This window comes from Panthera tigris, chromosome F2, assembly GCF_018350195.1.
Source record: "Panthera tigris isolate Pti1 chromosome F2, P.tigris_Pti1_mat1.1, whole genome shotgun sequence".
Classification (NCBI taxonomy): domain Eukaryota; kingdom Metazoa; phylum Chordata; class Mammalia; order Carnivora; family Felidae; genus Panthera; species Panthera tigris.
The window spans coordinates 17,795,550-17,817,160 of NC_056676.1; the positions used below are offsets into that span (position 1 = coordinate 17,795,550).

Sequence of the window (21,611 nt, forward strand, 5' to 3'; positions counted from 1 at the left end):
TAATTTGATAGAAATTTTAAATAAAAATTATTGCAATGATTAAAAGAATCTTCCTATTTTATAAAAAATGTTTACAGAGCTGGCTTTCTAATCTTTTGTGAACCATAGATGGAAAGACTTTGGAAGTACTAATTTTTAAACGTAATATTAGAAAAATTTTAATATATGTATACAATACATTTTAATATATAATTAAGCATATCCTTAAGAAAAGGATATTCACATACATAAGGACTTAAAGATGTACTTTTTTTCTCTCCATATTATCTTTGTTTCTTTGGTGTCTTTCAAGTATTGATATATTATGATTTTTTCAACTATTTTTGTTTCACCATTTTTCTTTCTCTCATGACCTTTCATCTGTCTTCAGATTTAATCTCAGCCTTTCTCTTCTGATTTTTTAACCTCTGGACTTCCATAGGTAGCACATTTATTCAAAGTATGGATTTATTAGCAAACTTTATTCTTTAACCTTCAGAATATTCTAAGCATTGAGTAATGGTATGTCTTTGCAAAATTTCTCTTTCAAGGTTATACACAAACACAGAACTCTCCTTTTGCTCGGGGAAATATATTTTGTGAGCCTCCAACTGAGCTTCAGATTAAACAGCAAGAATTATACAAGAATTTTCTTCGTTTTCAGGTGAAGTACTTATTTGATCATAGTTTCAAAGTTTTGTTAGAATTGTAATAAGCCAAACTTGCAAAGATTTTATCCACAGGATAAAGACTAAATTCTAAAATACTGCAGTTTTTAAAATATCTCAGTTATATCAGGTAGAGGTAGTACTAAAACAATATTATTTCATTTATATCTGAAAAAGGGATATGGAAACATGTTAGGCATGCTAGTTGTCTTAATCTTTTCTTTATTAAATCATTAGTTGTTAAAGAATGCTGAAATTTCTAAAACTGAAAGACTTAAAATATTTATTAGGCATAGAGTGAATCTTTCTAGATGCTTATGTGTTAGTAGACAATCAAGTTTTTTTCCAAGTGATATGATATTCTTGACAGGGTATAGTAAGTTATTAAAAATCATACAGAATCACATTTTGCAATTATTTGCCTCATTTATGTATGTAAGCAAATAGCATTTAACTTGGCAATGAGAAAGAATGAAATCTGGCCATTTGTAGCAACATGGATGGAACTGGAGAGTACTATGCTAAGTGAAATGAGTCAGGCAGAGAAAGACAGAAACTATATGTTTTCACTCATATGTGGGTTCTGAGAAACTTAACAGAAGACCGGAGGTGGAGGGGAAAGGGGAGGGAAAAATGTTACAGAGAGGGAAGGAGGCAAACCATAAGAGACTCTTAAAAACTGAGAACAAACTGAGAGTTAATGGGGGGGGATGGGGGAGAGGGGAAAGTGGGTGATGGGCATTGAGGAGGAGTTGTTGTATGGAAACCAATTTGACAATAAATTATATGTGTGTGTGTGTGTGTGTGTGTGTGTGTGTATATATATATATATATATATATATATATATATATATATATATATATAATAAAAATAGAAATGCCCAAAGGAAGACACTTGAGCATCCAGTGTTTATTGAGCAAACAGACTTATTGAACTCCCATTCTGTGTCTACTCTTGTAGACATAGAGATGAATAGTAGGGGTGGAGCCTGAGGTGAATGAGAAGGATTCAGTTTCTTCTCCCCTCACCTGCACACCCCTTCCCACCCACATGTATATCCCAGTGTCAGATTAATCCTGTGGCCTGAATAGTCTTCCTTTGACATGACTTCTTACTTCTTTTGGTATTCAAAATCTGGTAGTAGCTTTTCTTTTCTACTGAAAATGTCCAGATTCCTTAGTATGACTTCTAAGGCTATCCAGTCTAATCCCAACCTCTTAAATTCTTAAGTTCTACTCAAACATGTCATCTCTCTAATCCAAATTATCATGGACTCTTCAATAATGCAGCAATATAATGTATATGCTCTTACGGGTGTATTATTGAAGGATTTAAAAGATTGGAAGCAGGGATATTCTACTACACTGGCAACAGTGGAAATAGATGGAAAGACCTTTCTAAGGATTGACAAAATGAATAGAGTTATTGAATGTAGGAGAGTGGCATCAGAATTCCCAGTGGTATTGGCCACTCAAGTCAGGTAGCAGCTAATTGAGGGTGAGAGTCACCTTTGAACTTGAATTACCCTGTGGTATACTGTCCATAATGACAGCAAGTCAGAATTATGTAATTCCTATTATACTTACCAAGTATTAGCATGGTTTAGGGTAGAATTCAGGGGAAAAAATCTTGATCTTATAGCCTTTTATTATTTATAAGGTACTTTTGCATATAAGTGTCTCATTAATCTTCAGACTTTCTGAGGAAGGTATTATTATTTGTTTTATGACATGCAGCTAAAACGTAGGCTAAGAGACTCATCCATGGTGGCAGAGCCTGAAAATTGTGAGGCCAGTGCTAGAACCCAGGTCTCCTGGCTTTGAGTATCATATCTGGATGTATTGTGCTTACATTTCTAGAGAGCTCTAAGTCTTTCCTCTAGGAATAGAGGAAGCTTTGACTATATTAGTTTTAGAGTAAGTTTAGCCTTCAGTTCTCCCACCCTGTAAACCTTCAGTGCACCTGTGAATGGATTGCTCTCAAATGGTGGCCTACATATTTTTTTTAGCAGTCTCTTGAAACTCTTTCCCCCCAAATCTAACTTTAAAATATCTAAATGGTACTTGTTACTGTCAACACTAAAGTGTCAGACAAGAAGTATCCCCAAACTTAAATGTTAAAAGAAATGTTATAAAATGTTCAAATCTGTGTGCAAAAATGGCAACATAAGCCCTTAGCTCCATGAATGCATAAAAAGGTACACTGTTAAAGTTAATGCAGCAGAAATCTTCATATGGTTAAAATTTGGTAAATAACACTTATGAGTGTTTACATGTCAATTTTAATTATAGCTTTAGAAATGATTAACAAATTTTTTTATTTTATTTTTTTTAACGTTTATTTATTTTTGAGACAGAGAGAGACAGAGCATGAACGGGGGAGGGGCAGAGAGAGAGGGAGACACAGAATCGGAAGCAGGCTCCAGGCTCTGAGCCATCAGCCCAGAGCCCGATGCGGGGCTCAAACTCACGTACCATGAGATCGTGACCTGAGCTGAAGTCGGAGGCTTAACCGACTGAGCCACCCAGGCGCCCCAATGATTAACAAATTTGATAAAGTATTTGCAGAACCTTTGACGTACTTTTGTATTATACATTTGGAAAACCACTGACCTAGATGATAGCTTTCTTCTTTCTGTTGAACTACTGTGTAGCATTTTTGTTGGAATGGCATTTTCTGTGGATTTCTTAGGTGTGTGATCCATTTATGATTATGACCCTGACCATTAATGGAGAAGTGACCTTGTGATTTTGATTTTGTGTGTGTGTGTGTGTGTGTGTGTGTGTGTGTGTGTGTGTGTAATAGAGAGAAGGGAGAACTGAGTGTTAAATGTGAGGTTTTGTTGTATAGATCATAAATGACATTTTATATAGGTTTATTGTGCTTGAAGAAGTGATTATGTGTACCCTATTAGTACTGAATATTAGGATTGTGCATGTTTAATAGTGTTGTTTGAAAGAAGTGTTGGAAGAAGCCCTAGCATGTGAAGTCATGAGATATGTGAAAAGATTATAGTTCTTATAGCTCAAAAGATTGATAACACTAGATATAACAGCCTTGAAGGTAGAGGAAATGTAGATAAGAACAATGAAAATAATGTGAATAGTCATAACCATGTCATACTAAAAAGTAACTAAAATCTACTGATAACCTTAAAACCAGCGTCATGAATACCCAATACCCAGGCTGCCATTCTCTACCTCATTCATGGAGGATGTAGACTGTATCTCAGGGTTCTCTTCCTTTCAGGTCTTAGACTCTCCCTTAGAGTATTTCTTCAGAGTACTTAGCACTATAGGCCCCAGGTGACATTCAAGATGGAACTTAATTATGAATCCTTGAGGCTAAAATCCTTGTTTTCCTTACCATTTGCCAGTAGATAGGAAAGAAGAAAGGGCATTCTGGGGAAAGGATTCTTGAATAAGGAATGGTTAAATGCTAAAATAGTACACTGTTGTTGCCGGATAGTAATTAAGCCAAGGAACTTTGAGACATAATAGTAACAATCATTATAAAATAATATAATGATGAGTTGCTTACTGAGTACCTCTAAACAGGAGGAACTTTATATTTTTTATATATACGTTGTTTCACTTCAATTCTTTGAGCACTCGTTGGGGAAGTAGATATTAATAACTCTTTTTACCAGATGACAGAACTAAATAAGAATATCTTAAGTTCACCCAGTGTGTATATATTTGGTGGAGCTGAAGTTTTGCTCATAATTCTTAATATTACATCATGTGGCCTCCCTAGCAAAATATAGGAAACTGAAATTTTCAGGAATTTAAAAGAGGGTGTTATGAGTGTTGAATTCATAGGATACTAGAAAATATTACATGGTACTCTAACTTTCAGCAGTTTTGCAATGTAATAACTAGATTTAATTCTTTAGATTGAGGAAAAGAAACAAAGAGAAGAAGCAGAGCGAGAGAGACTGAGGATCGCAGAAGAAAAAGAAGAAAAACGGCTTGCAGAACAGAGGGCACGAATTCAGCAAGAGTATGAAGAGGAACAGGAAAAGAAGAGGGAGAAAGAGGAGGAGGTGCATTTTTTTCCTACTCTAGTTTTCTCCTTACCCTGAAAGTAAAATATTTCTTCTGACTTGGAAAGATATTACAGAGGAGAACAGTTCCGGAGTACGTTTAGAAAATATCAGATCAATATTCATTTATTGGAAACTATTTTATTATTAAAGTGAAAGACTTAGGAAGAAAGATAAATGATGACTTTTTAAATCCAAAAATTGGTTTAGGTTGACTAGGATGTTATAAAAGATGCCTAATACTTTATTGTTAAATAGCTTCTTTTTGTTAAAGAACACCGAATATCCTCTAATAGAAATATATCTTCAATTTTATCTCTTTATTTCAGACAAATAAGAGATATTTGAATAGACTATAGAATGTATGTATGGAGTCTATATTTTTCTCTTTATTTTAAAGCAAAGGCTCAAAAATGAAGAGCTTATTCGGTTAGCTGAAGAAAGACGGAAAGAAGTGGAAAGAAAGAAGAAAGAAGAGGAAGAAAAACATAATCTTCAGCTTCAGCACTACTATGCAAGAGAAAATATAATTGGGGAGGAAACAAAAGTAAGTTTCAGACAAAAATGTAAATTAAACCTGTAGTTTAACCCACTTTCTCCGTGAGAGTCACGGAGTTGTTAGCAAACAGGAAATGGTGGAGGAGATGCTTTTGTTCCTCCCTTCCATCTTGCTACTTCATTTGGGTACAGTGCACTGAACTTCCTGTGCTTTGCTGCTGTTCCCCCCCCGCTCCCCCAGTGAATGTAAGGGGGTTACTTACCTTAGTCATTCTTAATCTTGTTCATATGGTCAGTGGAGCAGCACCCAACCAGCTATTCATGATAAGAGTAAGTACAGAAATGGAGAGTAGATGTTAGGAAGCTTTTGTAGCACTTTGTCAGAGTAATCATATGTCTGTTGAATCTGATTAAGTTGGACTTGAATAGTGTAATGTCTTTTTAAAAATTTTCACGTATATGGGGCGCCTGGTTGACTCAGGCTCAGGTCATGATCTCACAGTATGTGAGTTCGAGCCCCGTGTCGGACTCTGTGCTGACAGCTCAGAGCCTGGAGTCTGCTTCGGATTCTGTGTCTCCTCCTCTCTCTGCCCCTCCCTTGCTCATGCTGTCTCTCTCTGTTTCTCAATAAGAAATAAATGTTAAAAAAAAATTAAAAATAAATAAAAATAAAAAATTTCATGTATCTAGTAGTTCATTTTTACTGTTTTACGTATTTATCCTTGATGGATTGGAAATTAAAAAAGAGCCCAGTGGCTCACAATGGACTGGTTTGAAGTCCATATCTGAGATTGGTGGATATCCACAGTTAGGTGCATGGATTAAAGTTATTAGAGGTTTTCTCTCAAGGAAACCAGTTGGCCCCTATGAAGCTCTAGTTTATACCCTTGCTCATATTTCAAAGCTGTATTTAAAATTTTATATGCATAAGTATCACAGGATTTGTTAAAAATACATCTTTAGGTCTCATTTATAGAGTATCTGACATTGTAATAAGTCTGAGGTTAGTCCAGGAATCTGCATTTCACAGGGCTTGGATGGATATCAGCCTGTGGACCACACGTTGAAAAAAACTCTATGTTCTGTAGGTTTACCCCAATTTAAGAAAATGGTTTTCACAAATTTAGATTTATACAGACATTGTTTTTTCTAAACAGCATTTGCAAGATTACTTTTAACCAGTGGACTCTTCTAGTGTATTTATGATGTGGTTTGGTGCACTATTCAGTATGTGACCTACTATAAACAATATGAACCATTTCTGATTGTCTCAAATACACTGTTTTATTTCTCACCCCAGGTTTTATGGTGATAGAGATAAATGTTTGCAATTAGAATCTACTGAAATACTGTTTAAAAGAGAATTTATAAGTAACACCTATGTTTTTGTTTGTTTTATTTCTTTTCAGTGTTCTAGTAATGTTATATCCTTCATTCATAGGATATAAAGTTGGATATATATTTGTTCCACCTTTTAAAATAGTATTCAAGTGTCATTCATTTATTTTTTAAATTAATAACATTTATTTTTTAGAGCCATGTGAGGCTTGTAGCAAAACCAAGTGGAAAACACAGAGAATATTTTCTTGTAAAATTGATTATTTAAGAATGAAAAATAGTTGTTTTCCACAATTTTCACAATTGCCAATTTCTTACTATGTTTAAGAGAAAATGCTTTCCATAGGAATGTACAGTTTTATGACTGTTATAGTTCAGTTTTGAAGTACCTAAGTTTTAAATCAGCTTTGTTCTGTTTAATGCATTTTGCTCTCATTTGTGAAGTTATCCTTGTTAGCTATAATTTTTCTTTTATTCATGTATGCCTGATAGATATTTTTGTCTTTTCTCTCAGTTTTTACTTTTGTGTCACCATTTATTTTTTAGTTAGCTTATATATTTAGTTTTTTGAATTTGGTTTTGTGAGGTTTTTTTTTTTTTTTAATTTGCTTTTTTTATCCTAATCAGAGTTACAGTCTTTGGAATAGTGATCCCTATATCCCTCTCTTTTTATCATACCCAATATATTTGATCATATTAATTGAATTTCTGATTTTTTGTTTGTTTTGCTCCTTGATAGTTACTTGTTTTCTTATTATGTGTAGTATGCTTTGCTTGCTTCATCCTCTGTGGTCCTTTACAGGGTTTATATTGTCTGTATGATTCTGCTCGTGGTCATCTAGTGATTTTAAAAGAAAAGATTTTCTCATATATTTCTAATTTTATCAAAGTCACCAGTGAAAGTAATATTTGATTTTGTACCATGCAACATGAACAGCTTAATATCCACACACATACTCTGGTCTGGTCTGGGTGTTTTTTTTTTAACCAGATAATTATTATTGCATTTTGTTGGGAGTTTTTATGTCTTTAGTGTTTTGATTTTAATGTGAAGTTGGCAACTGTTAGCTTTATTATGTTGTAAACTAAAACCCTGTTTTATTTTCTTATGGAGACACAGAATGCAATTGTGATCTGGAAAATTCCCTCATCCAAGATGCTCTTGGTGACTAGGGATCTAGATTTTAGAGTTTGATTTATATTATTTTCCAGAAAAGAGTTTTTGTTTTTTGTGTTGTTCTATTTCTTTTTATTACTAAGACAAATTTTTACTTTAGTTCTTTTTGTTTTTGTTTTTGTTGTTTTGCTAATACTTGGTTTTTACTGTTGCTTAAGTTTATTGAATTTTTTTATTCTAATCTGAGAGTTCTTTTAATAACAATATCTAAGTCAATTTATGTTTATCATAACTGATGTTTTTGATCTACATAATTGAATTTCTGACTTTTTTTGGTAAAAAGTGTTTTATGAAATAAAAGCAATAGCATTCTGAACTTCTTAAATGGCCTTGCTAACTATTAGGGGTGTTTGTACACACACACACACACACACACACACACACACACACACACACGTGCATGTATGTGTGTATACATACATATGTTGGTCAATGTGTGTATATTTTCTCCCCCAGCGCTTGAGACAGCCTTCTCCTGTAGTTCCTGCTCTTCAGAACAAAATTGCAAGCAAACTCCAAAGACCTCCTTCAGTTGACAGCATTATAAGTTCCTTTATTCAGGTATATACTTTTTCTTTTGATATGTTAATCTTAGCTAAGTTATTTTAGATGGGGGGAATTGAATGAGATTTTCTTTTTTTAGTCATTATATTTAGCTAGGTTACATTTTTTCAGATATGAAATACAGATAATGTTTACATTTGTTTGTTGCTTCACCTGTAGTTGATATTTGGTGCCCTAAGTTTTAAATTCTTTTGACAGTTTATAATTTAGCAAATGGTTCTTGTGTAGGTCCCTCAAGAAGGCCTTTTCTTTGATAATATAATATCTGGCTAGCTGTAGTTATGCTAATAAAGTCCCTTATACTGAGCTCCCATCAAAAGAGAGCCGGGAAGATGTTCCAGAAGGGTTGATCCTTTGAGTTGACTCTTGAAAAAGGAGTAGGAATTTGCCATAAAGAGGAGCATGAGGGACTTTTAGTGTGTGTAAAATCATGAAGGGAGGTGTAAGCCATATGGCACACATGGAGAATACAGCAGTTTGGTCTGGCCTGATAATGCCTGACCAAGATGGCAACAGAAGTATCTGTCAGAACGTATGTGGGATGTTGTATGGAGTGCTAAGGGGTTTGACTTTATTCCCATGGATACCAAACAGGCTAATTACTGGAGTAGACAAAGATGTTAGAACATTGTCCTGAATCTCACCCTCTGAGACTCTGATTTAGTAGGTCTGTAGTAGATAACAAATGGGAATGCATGTACTACTTTAAGGGAATGATATATGTCATAAGTAGGAGAATGGCCATATATGTCTTACATAATGTTCTCTTAGGCAGTGGTGTGGAGATCAGTGTATTTTAGAGGTTGAGCAAGACCTTAAACTTGGAAACAAGTTAAAATGGTTTTGCAGAAGTCCAGCTGTGAGACTTTGAGGACTTAAAGGCAGTGACATTAACAACTGACAACGGGTGACAAGTTCAAGACATACTTAAGAGACACAAATAGTGGTATTTACTAACTGTGTATGTGGGGTAGGTATCAGTGACGACTTTCAAGTTTCTTGTGAGATTTATAGAGTAGTCGGTTGAAAATAGGTTGGGCTAAGGAAGGCGCTCTGGACTGGTTTTGTAGTTTTGGAAGCCATTACCATTTGCTTCTTAGATTAGTACAGTAGTCTAGGATGAGTTTGGGGAAAGCAAAGAATAGAGGATGGAAAACTAGGGAATTAAATATTTAAGAAGCAGAGAAAGCAAACAGAAAGCGACCGTGGCAATATCAGTTGCTACTGGGCAAGTAAAATAAGGGCATAAAATACCCATTAACTGTCACTTGGGGATCACTGGTGACTTTGGGGAGAGCTATGTTACTGGAGTAATGGGGTATAGAAGCAAAGGCAGTAGCTGTATGGTGAGGAGTGAATGGGCATGAGGAAGTAGATACCCACATTGCATCTCTTCTTCTTGAAAGTGGGAGGGCTATGGAGGGAAGTAGAGAAGGGCTAGTAGATAGAGATGAAGGAGGAGGTAAGAATTTTTTTAAGAAGGAAGATTTATTTTTTATTTTTTTTTAATGTTTATTTATTTTTGACAGACTGAGCATGAGCGGGGGAGGGGCAGAGAGAGAGAGAGCGAGGCACAGAATCCAACATGGGGCTCAAACCCACAAACTGTGAGATTATGACCTGAGCTGAAGTCGGATGCCCAGGCGCCCCAAGAAGGAAAAGATTTTTAAGCATAGGCTGAGGCAAGAGAGTGATGGGAGGAGGTGAGAGTCACTTAACTAGATAGACAGGACAGTGAAGGGATTGCTTTTGGATGGAGCAAAGACTGTCCCATTGTGATAAGAAAAATACATGTAGGTAAGAGTATAGATAGGATACTGGGAAGTCTGGGTTTTTTTACATATAGTTACTTAAAAAAATTATTCTTTTCAAGCTTCTGAGTAGGGAAGACATACTGAGTGTGTCTTTGTTATGATTATTAAACAGGAAAGTTCCGTGTCCAGGGCACAGTCTCCTCCAGTACCTGCCAGGAGAAATCAGCTCCGTGCAGAAGGTAGAGTTAACTATGAAGTCTGTAATCTAGAATATTTCCCTTAAACTTCTGTTTTGAAATAATTATACACTCATAGAATGTTGCCAAAGAGTATAGTGAGGTCTTGTGTACCCTTAACGCAGCTTCCCTCCGTGGTAATATCTTACATAGTACGATAGCCAGGAAATTAACATTGCTGTTCTACAGACCTCTATCAGGGCTCACAGTTTGAACATGAAGTAATTATGTGTGTTTGTATTTTTGTGTGACTCTGTGCATTTGTATTATGTAAAACTTGTGTGACTACTATACAGTCAGGGTGTAGAACTGTGGCATCACCTCAGAGGAACGCTCTTGTGCTGCCCCTTCATAGTTGCACTTTCCCCACCCCAAGAATATTTCTTGACTTTTGAAATTCCTGTATTATTAGAAATGTGTGTGGGGCCTTACTGGTGTTCATGAATGTGATCTGTGTATATATAAAAAACATAAAAATTAACTTTTCATAAAACTGTCTCTCTGAGCATTTTGTGATGTCAGGTTATATTAAATGCTTAATCTTCTGTTCTTACACCTGTCTTATTTTTTACTTTTTGTGAATTTTCAGAGGAGAAAAAAAATGTAATAATGGAGTTATCAGAAATGAGGAAACAGCTTCGTAGTGAAGAGCGGCGTCTACAAGGGCGGTTGCTACATATGGATAGTGATGATGAAATTCATATAAGGTAAGTTTTGAATTGTGTTTTTTATTTGTTAATATCTTTTGTGTTCAGGAAAAGGAATCGTACATTAATCAGAACCTATCCAGTAATTCTACAGTTTTGGAACAGGATTAATTAATCTTTATTGTAAAGTCACATTTATTAGAATGAATGGTATGCATGCTTGAGAAAAATTTTTAACAGAGTGTTGGTGAAATTATATGACTGAAATAGCCTTTTCCCTCAAAAGAAATCTAGCTAAACAGTTATATCTTAGTGGAAGCACTCAGTACAACTAATCCAAAGTAATATATGATTTATTGAGCCTGTATTTATAGTGTGTGGTAGGTTTTCTTTTTCTTTCCTTCTTCTTCTTCTTTTTTTTTTTTTTGGTGGGGGCAAAATAGCTCTTTCTTTAACCAGTATGCTTTTAGATTCACATTCTTGAATTTTATGTAGATTACATTGCCTTCATAAAACATTTATCCACACCTGTTGAACCCATTCATTGTGAAAATACGGGATATTTAATGAATACTTAACCTAATATAAAACATTTAAATTGAATGTTTTAACTGTCTTTCCCTTCTGCCAATAATATATTTATGGCAGTGATGATAGTGGTGGTTGTGTTGACAGAGATACTGGGATGGGGGAGTTAGAAAGAAGTAGTTCCTTCTTGAAGGAAAACCAGAAATAATAGCCCTAACCTTGAAATGTTTAATAGGATTAGATTTAGTGAAATTTAAGTTTTGGGATTACACCATTCTTCCAGCTCTATCTTAGAATGGATTGTTTGTCTCACCACATAAATCCATGAATGAAAAATAATTGACTCATTTTTTTGACCTTATGTACACAAGGCAAATGGGTGCAGAAGTTGCTTTGTAAAAACTGATTTAAGTGGTAGGGAAGTCCACATTAGAAAAGAGGTAGTTGAAACAAGACTAGAAGAAGACATAAACTAGGCAATTAAGAAAACAATCTCTTTACTTTCCCTTTCTTAGTCTTCTACAAAATCAGGCACAGAAATTTAGTCCTTTAGGGGAAAATGATATAGGAATTGAAGACTTCAGAGTTGGAATAATCATTTTAAAGCTATTTTTTGCATTTTACATTAAAAATGTATTTTTTAAAATATTTTCTAGCCAAGTAACTTACTACCAAATATTTCTGATAATTTTTGCCAAAAGGACTCCTATATTTTTTAAAGCAGTATTCTTCAAACTGCAGATTGTAGTCTATTAGTAGGAAGTAAAGTCAATATAGTGGGTAACTGCCACAATTTTATTAAAGGGTGTTTATTTTTTAAAAAATTATTTATTTTGGCATAATTTTAAAGAAAAGTTGCAAACATAGTACATAATTCCCATATGCCCCTCAGTTTTCCTAATTGTTAACATCTTACTAGAGTTTTCCCAATTGTTAACATCATACTAGAGTATGACTGTCACTAAAAAGCTGATATTGGAACATTACTACTATGTCCCAGACTTTTTGGATTTCTCTAGTTTTTCCATTAATGTTCTCTTTCTATTCCAGGATGTAATCAATATATACAGTACCACATTACATTTAGTTGTCATGTCTCCTAATCCCCTCTGGTCTGAAACAATTTCTCATTCTTGTTTTCATGACTAACAGTCTAGAGGGTTATTGAGTTCTGGAATCCTGTAGAATGTCACTTAATCTGGGTTTGTCTGAAGTTTATTTATTCATGATTAGACTGGTGTTAAGGGTTTTTGGAAAGAATAGCACAGGGCAGGTGGTCTTCTCATCACATCACATTGCATCGCATCATGGGGGTACATGGCATCTACTTGATATCCCTGGGGATGGGAACCTTTATCATTTGGTTAAAGTAGAATTTGCCAAGTTTCTCTGCTGCAGTTAGTATTCTTAGGACACGAATCAATAAATCTGGCACACTTGCAAGAATAGGTAGGAGGTGGGATTAAGCTCCATCTCCTGGAGAGGGGGTGGGTTATCTATATATATTATTCAGAATTGTAAATGGTAAAATAATAAAATTTAAAATAAAAAATAAAAACTGTAGGAAAGATTTGTCCCTTCTCTTCCCTTTATTCAATCATTTATTTATATCACTTTTGTTTCCTGTATATTTATTTTGTACTTTGAGTTATAATCCATTTTCCATTTTTTGTGGGCACTTCTTTACTTTCTGGTATTATAAGACACTCCAGGATCCTCTTGTACTTCCCCTACCTCAGCCCTAAAATCAGCCATTTCTCCAGGGAGCCATGATTCCTCTTGGAGAATGGTATTTAGAAACCAAGCTCTGAATGCTGGTTGTGCTTGCTGCTACTGGGTGTCATTGCTTCTGGGCAGATGGACAGTGGACAGAGCTAGAGAATTTAATACATGTATGTGTGCTAAGTCATATTAGCATATATCTGTCATTGTTCCCGGGTCTGTCACTTTGTATATTTGTTCAGTTCATAATGACATTCATGATTCTAATCCAGTATGTAGTAGGATTTTTACGTAGCATCTTTTTTTAAATTTTTAAATTGTTTAATGTTTATTTTTGTGAGAGAGAGAGAGCGAGAGAGAGCGTGCGCGCATGAGTGGGGGAGGGGCAGAGAGAGAGAGAGGGAGATACAGAATGTGAAGCAGGCTCCAGGCTCTGAGCTGTCAGCATAGAGCCCGACATCAGACTCGAACTCACAAACTGAGATTATGACCTGAAGTCAGGTGCTTAACCCACTGAGCCACCCAGGTGCCCTTATAGCATCTTAACCTCTGAGTATGTTCTGGCGAAATAAACACAGTGAGGAAGTTTTGTGATATAGAATGGCTAGATAATGATGTAGTAACCCAAGGTGGTGATTTTCTTTTATAATAGATTAATTACTTCTAAGTAATTGAGAGGTCGGTATAGTTTTTCTGTATTTACTTTCATGATGTTATAAATGTCTTAACTATTGCAGCATTCTGTATTCAGACATGCATATTTAATTCAATATAATAGGTTATTGGCATTTTATTTATTTTCTTTTTTTCATTCATAAGTTGAATGCTGTACTCCCTTTTAGCAAACCAATATAAGAAAGAGAAACCAGGCAGCTCTTCAGTTTTCTCATTTGTAAATGGTAATGATAATTTCTACCCCAAGATACTTTAGTGAAGAATAAATAAATGTATGTATTTGAAACTGCCTTGTAAATTCTATGTGCTAACTTAAGTTAGAGAATATATGTTAGAATTGCCATCATTGAGCAAGAGTTGTTTAATACATTTACTTTGGTATAATTTTTAACATGTATTGTAGTCAGAGACATCCCAGAGTTGATTCTTTATTCTGATTTTATAAACTGTCACAAAAAGAATCTCTTGTTAATTCACATTATTGAGCTCTTACTATATGTTAGGCACAAAACAAACATTAGCTAGCTCACATGCAAAGAAGATTTAACAACCTAATTCCTAACTTAGCATTTTATTTAACTCTTAGCATTAATGGAAACTAGATAGGAGTCAAATTTAATGGCCTCCTGTAAGCCTTTTTACCATTTGTTTTGCATTTTAATGAATCCTGTCACCCTGGGTGGCTCACTATTTAGAGGTCTGTCTCAGCCTTGACAAGATAGTTTTGTGGCCCCAGTGACTCCTCATCCTCACCCTGAGGTGGTATCGCCTGTTGGGATCCAAGCTGTTCCCATCTAGGTGCTTAGGGAAGATTTAGTGAACAAAGAAATGAAGGCAGGAATGGGACCAAGTCTCTGACAGTTGTAGATTAAAGTTCCATTTTCAAAAAGAATACTAAATAATATAGGCCTATCTGGTGCTATGGGAAGCAGCAGGGGATACCTGGTTTTTCTTTTCAGGGCTAAAGACACTGTCCCCCATCCCTGTCCTCTTCTTAGTCACTTCCCCAAAGCCCTAGCAGGAAACTCGCTTACTAAGCCACCTGCTTATTATGTTAACTTCCTAGGTACCACGGGATTAGAGCATTAATTAACTAATTAGGTATTGAATTCCCTGAAAGCCCACTGTAAAATTAATGTTGGAGACTGTGGGTAGTACCCGTTATATTGGGCAGCATATTAATACCACATTTCTCTGTATAATTTTTATTTTAGGCTGAGGGGAAGATAACATTTTTTAATTACCTAATATGTGTCAGATACAATGCTGGGTACATTACAGTGTGTAATTTCACTTAATTAAAAGGAATAGACATCATCTACATCTTACAGATGATAAAATCAGGGTCAGACTGCCAGTAAATAGCAGAGCTGGTCTTTGAATCTTGGTCTTGCTGACCTTAACGGCTGTGACCTCTCTACTGTGTGGAACATTGTAAGGTAAAGCTAAGTCATTTTACTCTTCTAATAAGGTACTTTGCATCGGAATATCTTGAAAGATTATAGTAACCTTTACTGTATTTTTTAATACAAGAGCTTGAAAAAGCAGATATTAAATTTTTATAATATATTATGATGTCAGATGCCACATTTCTTGAACAAGGAGTTAAATGTGAACTCTAATTTTCTTTTCCTTAAAACACATTTATCAAAATTTGTCATTTATCTGTAGGAAAAGAGAAAAGAATCCCATGGATATATTTGACATGGCTAGACATCGGTTGCAAGCTCCTGTCAGAAGACAGTCACCTAAGGGCTTAGATGCTACTACTTTTCAGAATATTCATGACTTCAATGAGTTGAAAGACAGAGGTGAGTAGAATGCTGCTGTTTTAAAGACACAGCCTGTGTTCTACCCATATTCAAGTATTTATTTGTATCCTTTTTCTAAAGTAGTTTCATTTATAATACATGTTTTAAACGATGATGAGTAAGATGATGAGTAAACTTCCGTATACTCTAGTTCTTCAGTATCCGAACGAAGCTTTAGTGTATCTCTTTTCTTTTGAAGAGCATAGAGCTGTTAAAGCCTGTCAGGAGTGGATTCAATCAGGTAGAATGAGAAGAGTGTCATTAATGAAAGGTGGACAGAGCAAGATGAGCTGAGGAAAGAAACTGGGAAGGAACAGCCAGAGTGACTGGAGGAAAAGCAGGAGAATGTGGTATCCTGAAAGCTAAGGGAAGAGTGTGTCAAGGAGAAGGGATCATGTAAGATGAATATTGCAAAGTGTCAGTTGGATGAGATGTCACTGGTGACCTCAATTAGATCTTTTTTGGTGAAATTATGGCATCAGAAACCAATTAACTTTGCAATGAGGATTGACTAGGAGGCAAAGTGTTGAAGGCAACCCTTGGAGGAAGTTTGGCCAGGAAGGGGAGGAGCAAAGGGTCCAGGTCTGGGGAACTTGTTAGGATGCTAATATGAAGGGCTGTCACTGGGGAAGAGGTGTGAGATACAGAAGAGAGAGAGAATGATGAGAGCAGGGTCCCTGAGGAGGCAGGAGCAAATAGAGGATTTTTGAAGGAAGAAAGTAGAGAAGATTTGATAAAGCACTTAGAAGGAGGAGAGAAAGCTTAGTAGGGAAATAGATTGCCAAGATACACAGTGGCCTGGGAGATGGAAAATGTGTAGAGGAGCCAAAATGTGTGTTATATGTGACTTTCCTTTTGGACCATTTAATAGAGCAGGTATTGGAGTCAAGGGGGCAGAGATGGATGTGTGATCATATGATCTATACCAGAATTTAACTTTTCTTCTTTTTACTTTTTTGTAAATGTTTGTTTATTTGTGAGAGAGAGAGAGCAAGCGAGCATGAGTGGGGGAGGGGCAGAGAGAGAGGGTCTTCATTTTACTTTTAAGAGTAAGAGCTATTATTGAGAGTTTTGAAAATACAGATAAAGAGGGAAAAATCACCTTACTCAAACCACCTAAATATAAACACCATTCTTATTTCAAGTCTTCTTTCTGAGCCTAATTAAAGCAAAAAGGGTAAAAATAAGATCTAAGTGTTAATTTTTCCTTTTGTTTTTCATTTATACTTACAAGTGTCATCATTTACATATACTGTAGCTTTTTAATTCTATTATTGTTGACAATTTACTGTATGCAGGAATTGTATTAAGCCCAGTGGGTCTTGGGGCACCTTGGTGCCTGTCAGTGGAGTATCCAACTTTTGCTCAGGTCATGATTTCACGGTTCATGGGTTAGAGCACCAGCACAGAACCTGCTTTGGATTCTGTGTCTCCCTCTCTTTCTGCCCCTCCTCTGCTTGCATGTAGGTAAGCTCTCTCTTTCTCAAAAATAAACATTAAAAAAAATTACTGGTGTGCTTGGGTGTTTCAGTCAGTTAAGTGTCTTACTTAGGCTCAGGTCATGATCTCACGGTTGGTGAGTTCAAGCCCTGCATCAAGCTCTGTGCTGACAGCTCAGAGTCTGGAGCCTGCTTCAAATTCTGTGTCCCCCTCTCTTTCTGCCCCTCCACCTGCTTGTGCTCTCTCTCTGTCTCTCAAAAATAAATAAATGTTTGGAAAAAAACAAGCCAGTGCATCTCAAGAATTTGGTCAGGGGATCTGTGAGGTCAAAACTGTTTTTATTCAGGGCACATGGGTGGCTCAGTTGGTTAAGTGTCCAACTTCAGTTCAGGTCATGATCTCACGGCTCATGAATTCAAGCCTTGTGTTGAGCTCTGTGCTGACAGCTCGGAGCCTGGAACCTGCTTCAGATTCTGTCTCCCTCTCTCTGCCCCTCCGCCACTTGCGCGCTCTCTCTCTCTCTCTCTCTCTCTCAAATATAAATAAACATTAAAAAAAACCTTTTTATTATAAATTAAGACATTTTTGTCTTTATTTTTATTCTCACGTGTGTATACAGGTTTTCTGGAGGTTACACAGCATCTGATAACTTCATTGCTCTGATGCTATACTACAGTGTGTTTGTGTGTTCTCATTTTTAAATTTTTTTTTTTTTAGTTTAATTTCTAATAAAGTTTGTGTATGTGAGAGACTTAGATAAAAGCTCTTAGGGGTCCTCAAAGATCATGAGATCATGAGAACAAAAAAGGTTTACACCACAAATTGAGCCACTCATTTTCCCTATGTTATTTCCACATTGAGTCCTTGTTCATCATGTGACTCAGTTGTTGATATCTCTTGTTTTTACAGAGAGGAAACAGAGTCTGAAAGTGGCAAAGTCAGGGTCTATCCAATCCAAGTTCATGTGTCCAGTCTCTTCTGTTAACTTTGTCCTTAATCATTTTCTAATTCTTAGGTATTCAACATAGTTCCCATTTTTTATTATGTTATACTATTACATTATTTTGATAATTTTGGTAACTTCTGATCATAAAGCTTTTTATATATTTAGGATCAATTCTTTAAATTCTATCCCAGAAGTGTAATTAGTAGATCAAAGGGAATAATAGTTTCAGGGCTTTTTAATGTATGTAGTATATTTTTGTTCTCAACATTTAAAAATTAAGGTTTAACATTTTCATTCTGATCAATTAATATTCTTGAATTGTGGCATAGGTGAATTCTTAGACTGTCATTTCCTCCACTAATGACATCTCTCTCCTAAAGTTCCAGCCAGTCTACATTTGTCTTGCTTTTTGCATGATACTTGCAAGGGTTAAAATTTTAATTGGCCAGTAACATTATATTTTCATTTTTTCAGTATATTTTAGGGATTGGCTGTGATTACAGTGTTTCATGGCTGCCTGAGTTATAGCCATATGACTGACTGCTTGGACATAGTTGCCTAGCTATGTGTTTGGGATGGGGGGTATCTTCGGGAGTGGGATGGTAGGAGAATGCCTAATAAGTTAGTGCTTGTTCTGGTGAGGGTTTCCTTATAATGTTGGTAAGTTTGTCAAAGGGCATCTATTTAAAGAAAATTAATTTCATGTTCTTTAGTTTTATGATAATTTTAGTATCTTTTGACTTTAGTGATATTTTATTATTTATATTCTTTGATTTTGAAATTAGGTTATTCATATGTTTATAGTGAAGTTTAATAAAATTTCATTTGGAAACAAGATTGAACTTAGCTGTGTATTTTTGTACTAGATTCAGAAACACGAATTGATCTGAAATTTATGTACCCGGATCCTCCAAGAGATCACCACACCTTAGAGATTCAGCAGCAAGCCCTGCTAAGAGAACAGCAGAAGAAACTGAATAGAATAAAGATGCAGGAAGGTGCTGAAGGTAAGAAATAGTCATTACTATCTCAAATAGTATCAGTGAGTTGTTTTTTGTTGTTGTTATTGGCTTTTTTCTCTCTCTGGTATTGATTTCAGTTCCAGGCAATTTCCCTGCACTGGTGGCTTTATGCTCACATGGCTCTTGTGGCATATAGTCCCAGAAAAATACAGGTCCCAGGGAGGGCTCTGATTGGTGTGGCTGAGGTATGTTATCCATGTATGAGAAGGGCCCAGCCATTCACTGTAATGAGGAAGATTGAGCACCTTGGCTAGGTCAGGTGACATCTACAGCAAGAAGTAGGAACCAAGGGAAGGAATGCTGGGGCATTTCATTATCATGCGTGTCTGCCAGGTTTTGATACGACATAAAGTTTGTACAGTACCAGACTGGGCTGTGAACATGTTTTTGTATAATCAGCCAGTCAGCAGATACTTACTAAGTGACTACCGTGAGCACAAATACGCATATCCAGGGGATGTGGTGATGAAGGAAATAATGCTACTGCTCTCTAGGAGCTTATACTTCGGGGGAGACATTAGCTGCTAAATAAGCATTAAGTGTGATGAATGCTGCAAAAGAGAAATCTAGGGTCCCTTGGGAGTGTGGAACTAGGGGTGGGGGAGCATCTGGTAGCAGAGTGGAGCAGCTGCCTCAGTATTTGTGCTCCCTGTTGATCCAGTGACCCTCACACATATTTCACCAGCTTTGCTAGCCTTCAGGCCACTGAGAGTGGCCATAGAAAATGAGTTGTACAAACGCTATAGTCTGGTAACAAGAATGAGAAGACATGGTCCTACCAGTTACTTTTAGGAAAATTTAAGACCCTAACTTGGCAGGTTGATCTGGCCTGCAGGATCTGAGGAACCTTTTTTTGACCATGAGACAGTATCACAGGAGTAAGGGGTATACCACTTTAGGCCCAGGTCAAGACTTTGATAAAGATTGATATAGGGAAAGTCTTTCCTCTATCTTGTACAGAATTTTTCACAATGGTCTCATAGATCACCCTCTGACGGCAGAGTAACCCAAATGCTATGATAAATACTAGGCATGCCATCAGAGAAGAGAAAAGCAAATACGTTGTTCAACCTTTACAAGCATTTTGGTGGAATTTTCCCTTAGGAATTCCAGCTGATGATCTGATCTGGTGTGATCTTGGCAAATTAGGCTGATTAACCCAAAAATAGTCCCCAGGTAGATTCAGATGTGTTTTTGCGCTGTGGGTATCCATAGCAACATCTGCCACCTTCCAACAAACAGTATGATGACTTAATTCATAAAAATATGGTTTAACTATAAAACAGTCACAAACATGGTATAAAATATTCTAAGAGCCTGGGTGGCTCAGTTGGTTAAGTATCTGATTCTTGGATTTTCGGCTCAGGTCATGATCTCATGGTTTGTGAGGGCAAGCCCTGTGCCGGGCTCCGTACTGATAGCATGGGGCCTGCTTGGTAATCTCTCTTTCTCCCTCTCTCTTTCTCTGCCCCTACCCTGCTCTCTCCCTCTCTTTCTCAAAATAAATATTAAAAAAAAAATTCTAAGAAGGAATACAGGCTGTCATTCATTGGTAGAGTATTTATTCCCAATGGCAGGTTCTAAAGGACAAAATGCACTATTCAGAGGAACACATAGGAACACTGGTCAGATCAAAGAGGGACCTTTGGTATACATGATCCAGAATATTTGCCCCTGGAACCAGAAACCTAGAGCTGAACTAGCCTCCTTCAGTTCATGTGAGGGGCCTGTGTTTAACTCCACTCAGCAGATTTCTACACAGATTGTGGAAGTATGAAAGAAGATGGTGAAGAATTCTGCATTATTTTCTCTTTCTGTAGGCATCAGTTTCAAGTTCACAGTGATTTTACAGTTTCTATTCATTAATGTGAATGGAAGAATTTTATTCAATTAAAATGGATGCTTAGTTATATTTATTAATAAGTAATATCTTAACGTAATTGTAAAATGTGATAGTTGAAAAAGAATTTCTAATAGAGCACTAGCTAGTTACAAAAGATATTCTAAAATTTTTTTTTAAATTTTATTTTAGAAAATCTGTTTTTAATGTTCATGTATTTTTGAGAGAGAGAGAGAGCATGCTAGCTGGGGAAGGGCAGAGAGAGACAGAATCTGAAGCAGGCTCCAGGCTCCGAGCTGTCAGCACAGAGTCTGACGCAGGGCCCGAACTCATGCCAAGATGTGAGATAATGACCTGAGCTCAAGTCAGATGCTCAACTAACTGAGCCACCCAGGTGCCCCTAAAAATTTTTATTTTAAAATGTTTTCTAACTTTTTTTCTCCATTAACTGTAGTTGACTTGGATGCTATCCCAAGTGCTAAAGTACGGGACCACAGAATGGTAAGAAACCACTTATTTTTTTACCACAATTTTTCATGTTAGTTTTTGGGGGATAAAAAATTTTTAGAAATATGGTGAGTAATCCAGTTTTGAATATTGAATTAAGAAAGAAATTAAATATTGTCTCATCCATGTAGTGGGTAGTAGAGATATATTAGTATAATACATAGAAAATATATTGTTATACAAAGTATACTGTGGCATTGGATCTAGGCTCTT

At 36.0% G+C, this 21,611-nt stretch overlaps 1 protein-coding gene across 11 annotated transcripts in view; it reads left to right on the forward strand.

Moving 5' to 3' along the window:
* The window catches only part of CSPP1 (centrosome and spindle pole associated protein 1), a 155,066-nt gene that overhangs the window by 119,435 nt on the left and 14,020 nt on the right, over positions 1 to 21,611 (forward strand). For all 11 annotated transcript variants that reach the window (XR_444829.3, XM_042972850.1, XM_042972848.1 and 8 more), the window contains 9 exons: positions 531 to 643; positions 4,544 to 4,693; positions 5,094 to 5,240; positions 8,163 to 8,267; positions 10,197 to 10,263; positions 10,850 to 10,967; positions 15,504 to 15,643; positions 18,896 to 19,036; positions 21,346 to 21,392. Coding sequence is in view for 10 of the 11 variants with exons in the window: in XM_042972850.1 (XP_042828784.1) it covers positions 531 to 643; positions 4,544 to 4,693; positions 5,094 to 5,240; positions 8,163 to 8,267; positions 10,197 to 10,263; positions 10,850 to 10,967; positions 15,504 to 15,643; positions 18,896 to 19,036; positions 21,346 to 21,392 (1,028 nt within the window). In the remaining variant the exon portion in view is untranslated. The remainder of the gene's footprint in view (positions 1 to 530; positions 644 to 4,543; positions 4,694 to 5,093; positions 5,241 to 8,162; positions 8,268 to 10,196; positions 10,264 to 10,849; positions 10,968 to 15,503; positions 15,644 to 18,895; positions 19,037 to 21,345; positions 21,393 to 21,611) is intronic.